We start from the raw sequence: 4,958 nt of genomic DNA, 5'->3' as shown, positions 1-4,958 counted from the left end.
CCGACCAAACGCCCGAGGGGTCGCTGCAGCCTCGCCCTAGCAAAGCGTTGCACTACACGGGAGTGGCAGAGACGACGATTCCCTTCCTCAAGCAGGCCCTGGCCGAGCACGCGCCCGACGGTCTCTTGGCATTCTCGCAAGGAGCGACGGCGGCGGCGATCCTCCTCGCGGCCCTGCAAAGAGACGAAAGGGAGGGGAAAGGGCAGAAGGAGGGGGTAAGCCTGCCAAAATTTGCGATCTTGGTGGGCGGTTTCTTCCCCCGGGACGAGGCAGTGGGACAGGGCGTGAAGGAGGGTGCGCCCAGGCTCCCGACGATGTTTGTGGGGGGCGCGGCGGATCAACTGGTGCCACTGACGCGGACCAGGGAGCTGATGGCGTGTTGGGACGAGGCGGAGAAGGGGTGGATCACATTGCATGAGCATGGAGGGGGGCATTTCGTCCCCACGTGGAAAGGGGAGTTCAAGGAAGATGTAGTCAGGTTTGTCGACCGATTTACATCGGGCGAAGGGATCAAGGGTCGGTAGCATGGAGGAAGAAGCGGGCACGCGTTTCGAAGAGAATGAGGGATCGGCTCGGACGGAGCGATGTCACAGAAACTAGATACTGGCGAATGCTCTAGGACTCACGCTCCTGACACGTGCCTGAGAAATCCTTTCATTCCTTTTGATGCACGGGGCCCTCTTTTGAGACGAGGTGACCTGGCTAGACGTGACCATTATGAGGCAGGGGCACGTTCGTCGAAGCCTCACCTCCTCGTCTTACATCACTGCCTACCGCCCACCAGTCCTTGTCTCCCCCCCACCCATCCCCCCGCCCCGCTTAGAACTTGATATCCCCTTCCTTAGAGGCCTGCTCGTAGAAAGCCCGACCCGCCGCCTTCCTCGCCTTCTTCTCCTCCTTCTCCTTCCCTCCTTTCTTCGCGCCAGCCGCAGCGGCCATGCGCTTAAGCTCTTGACGACGGTGCACCAGCACGTAAGGATTCATACGGACCATGGCGGCGAGGTTCTTGAGTGGGTTCTTCTTGCGGGGCAGCCGCACCGTCTCTGTCACCGCAGGTCGCACCACGGATTGCACCTCCTCGCTGTTGATGATACGGGCCAAGTCTGCGTTGGCCATGGGGGCGCGGGGCAGCACGTAGTCGAGCTTGACTTGGCTCTTCTCCGTCTGCGTCCCGAAGACGGCGTCCAAGCGCTCGAACGCACCCCGAGTCCAGATGCAAAAGCGACCCAAGTGGCCTCCGGGGGCCAGCTGGAGCAGGTTCAGTCGGTCCACATGGGCGGCCTCCACCCCCACGATGTTGCGCACGGCCTTGACCACTCCTTCCTCCCCTGTTGAGTAGATGACCAGGGGGCCTCGGCGCAGAACGTACCGCCGGTTTCGCATCTTCCCTTTCCCAGAGCGGATCTTCTTCGAGTCCTTGCTCTTGTCCAGCTCCGGGCCCACACCCAGGGCGCCCAAGACCTTGACCGCCTGCGCCGTCTTGTCCACCTTGGCGAAGGATTCGTCCAACACGAAAGGGATCTCCGCCACTCCATCCACCCGGTGGCCGCGGGCCATGACCAACGCCGGCACGGCCGAAGCCGCCAGCGCCGAAGCCACGGCATACCGCTTCTGGGTGATGTTGATCTTGCGGTGCCAGCGGCGCCAGATCTTCGTAGGTGCGAACATGCGTCCGCTCCGGCACATGTTCCCGAAGGCACCTTGCCCGGACCGTTGGGTGCCGCCTCCACCCACACGGGGGATTCGTGCCACGGCACGACCTGTGCCCCACGATTCGGCTGAGGTTTGGTGGCCAGCCTTCTCGGATACGGCGTAGGGCTGGCGGTGGTTCTTGTTCAGACCGGTGAAGACGAAATTGACCACGTCGGGACGGATGGGAGCCTGGGGCCAAGGGAGGATAAAGTACGGGAGGTTTGACAATTGGCACGGCATGTCATGGTAGCACACTCGCATGCAAGCAAAGAGACCGTGAATTTTTCATCACAAGTCTCAATAAAGAAGCGCCATACAAGACATAGAGGAGCGTGCTTGATAAAAAGCCGTAAAAAAAGCGCGGAGAGGCATAACTCTTCCAAGCGCATGAAAGGAATCGTTGCAATTATAGATTATGAACAAGTTAAACCATACATTACGTATGATCGACGCACAACTAGTAAGAAGTGGACTCGCCACCATCCACATTCCTCTTTCTCTTGTCTTCACTCACCGTGAGCACGGCGGGAAGGGGTACTTCCGCCACGGAAGCACCTTCAACATTGTAGACGGAGACCTGGGGTCGTGCGGCAGCCATAATGCTGTACGTATGTGCACAAATCTAATTTTAAAAACGAGGTGTAAATAAGGTGTGTCCGTCAAAAGAGAAGCGAGTAGGAGGCGATAGAAGCATCAGTGGCTGCCGTAAGTTCATCACGGTCCTCAGCTCGGCACTTCACACTGTCACTAAACGCGCATTACCCAATTGGATCTCTTGCAAACACAAGAAACTGCGAAAAGCTTATGTTGGTTCATTGCACACACCAAGAGGATTGAGGGTCAAGGGCGCTTGAGAGCCATTGGGGCGACGAACAAGGATGGCGTCATCGCTGCCACAGACCTGTGTAAATCTTGGACGCATAGACCTATCGAAGCGGAGAGCAGGAACGGGGAGGCAAGCGCAACATAGAAAGGCCTTGCTGCTCTTATGGAGGACTGCGTCCTACCCCGTAACTTGATAGGCAATTGTGGAACGCTCTACATATGCTGCTCTGTGATACCATAGAAAGCACTCAAAAGAAGATTTGGCTGCGGAGACTTTCTCGTAATGAGGACCTGATAATTCTTGTCTTAGCTCTTCTCCGACCTCACTTCCCCCCATTGATTACATTCTAGGTAGATTGTTTTCTGTAGCGTTCAGACGCTTCTCGAAGCATTAATCATCAAGCGGGATGTCGGCGGCGGCGTCCTCCTCGCAATCGCGGCCGGCAGGCTTAGTCATGTCCAGCCGAAATGCGACTGTCCAAGGCAACAACCGCGGCAACAATGGGGCCGCAGGGGGATCGAATAAGAAAATGGTGATTCGACCGTTTAAAGTCCAACCAAAGCTACCGGAAAACTTTGAAGATGCGACCTGGGAGGTTCTGAGACAGGCCGTGGTGGCGGTGCAAAGCAAGACTGCAGTAGCTATCAGCTACGAGGAACTTTACAGGGCCGTGGAAAATTTATGCGTACACAAAATGGGGGCCCGGTTGTACGACCGTCTGCGCATGGAATGTGCCCGACACGTGGCTGCAGTGGTGGGGACCCTGGCATCGGGGGGCGTGGAGGGCTTCATGGATCCGGCTTTGTTCTTGGCCAAAGTGGACGACGTGTGGCAGGACCACTGCGAGCACATGCTTACCATCCGGAACATCTTTTTGTACATGGATCGGAGTTTCGTGATGCAGACCTCGGCGCTGCAACCGATCTGGGACATGGGCCTGACCCTTTTTCGACTGGAGCTGGCGGCGCAAGGGAGGGGGCTACAGCGACCGGGGGCGGCGGGGGGAGTCCAAGCCGCAGCCGCGGGAGCGGGCGAAGGAGGGGTGGCTGGAAATACAGGATTGGACATAAAGATCGTCAAGGGGATGTTGAGGGTGATGGAGCGGCAGCGTAATGGGGAGGCGGTCAATCTAGCCTTGCTGCGGTCGTTGGTGAGGATGCTGGGAAGCTTGGGTCTCTACAAGCCCCTCTTCTTGAGGGCCTTCTTGGAGGATACAGAGCGGTACTTCGCTGTGGAAGGAACGAAGAAGATGGAGAGTCTGGACGTGGTGGCCTTCCTCCTGCACGTGGAGCGCCGCTTGGGGGAGGCGGAGGAGTCCGTGGTGCACTATCTGGAGCCGGGCACCCGCAAAGCCCTGATCACAGCCGTGGAGTCAAGGCTCTTGGCCCCTCACGTCACGGCCCTGATCGACAAGGGCTTGACCCCCCTGATGGATGCGCAGCGTGTGGAGGACGTTCGGCGATTGTACCAACTCGCGTGCCGGAAACCGGGGGGCGCGGAGGAGCTGAAGGCGGCTTTCAATGCGTACATCCGCCGAAGGGGAGGGGAGCTGGTAGGGGACGACGCGCGCGAAAAGGAGATGATCGAGGACCTTCTGGCTTTCAAGGACAAGTGTGACGTGATCTTGTCGGAGGCGCTGGGCGGGCGCTCGAATCCCGCCTGTCTGGCCGCCATGAAAGATGGCTTTGAGTTCGCTCTGAACGTGCGGCCGAGCCGGCCAGCGGAGCTTCTCGCCAAGTTCCTGGACGCGAAACTGAAGGGAGAGAAAGGCGTGAGCGAGGGAGAGATGGAGGGGCTGTTGGACAGGATCATGGTCCTCTTCCGCTACGTGGGGTCCAAAGACGTCTTCGAGGCCTTCTACAAGAAGGATCTAGCCAAGCGCTTGCTCTTGGGCCGGAGCGCCTCGGCAGATTTGGAGAGGAGCATGGTGGCCAAGCTCAAGGCGGAGTGTGGCGCCACCTTCACCAACAAGTTCGAGGGAATGTTCAAGGACATGGATCTGTCTCGAGAGCTGATGGGGAACTACGCCCAGTTTCTGGGGACGACGGCCGCCGGGGAGAAGGCGGGCGGGAGGGAGGTGGAGACGAGTGTGCACGTGCTCACCACCGGGTATTGGCCGGCCTACCCATCGAGCGATGTGGTTGTCCCGCCCGTCTTGGAGCCACACATGGCCCGCTTCTCGGCCTACTACACGGGGAAGTACCAGGGTCGCCGGCTCGTATGGCAGCACTCGCTGGGCACCTGCGTTATTAAAGCGAGATTCCCCCTGGGGACCAAAGAGCTCTCCGTCTCCTTTTTCCAGGCCATTGTGCTCTTGTGCTTCAATGACGGGGAGTCCCCGCGGGTGGCCTTCACGGACATCAAAGCAGCAACGCGGATTGAGGATGGGGAGCTCCGGCGGACATTGCAATCTTTGGCGTGCGGGAAGATCAATCAGCGG

At 58.8% G+C, this 4,958-nt stretch overlaps 1 protein-coding gene across 1 annotated transcript; it reads right to left on the bottom strand.

The window, feature by feature from the left end:
- Positions 1 to 181: 181 nt before the first annotated feature.
- On the bottom strand, positions 182 to 613 carry NGA_2043500 (uncharacterized protein; the record flags this gene model as incomplete). Its single annotated transcript, XM_005854918.1, has 1 exon — positions 182 to 613. A coding segment is annotated over exon 1 (346 nt), but the record flags the coding sequence as incomplete, so codon positions are not given.
- Between the last annotated feature and the right edge of the window lie 4,345 nt (positions 614 to 4,958).

Source organism: Nannochloropsis gaditana, assembly GCF_000240725.1.
Source record: "Nannochloropsis gaditana CCMP526 unplaced genomic scaffold scaffold349, whole genome shotgun sequence".
NCBI lineage: Eukaryota > Eustigmatophyceae > Eustigmatales > Monodopsidaceae > Microchloropsis > Microchloropsis gaditana.
Note: the sequence above shows the minus strand (reverse complement) of the source record. Positions and strands in the feature narration are given on the sequence as shown.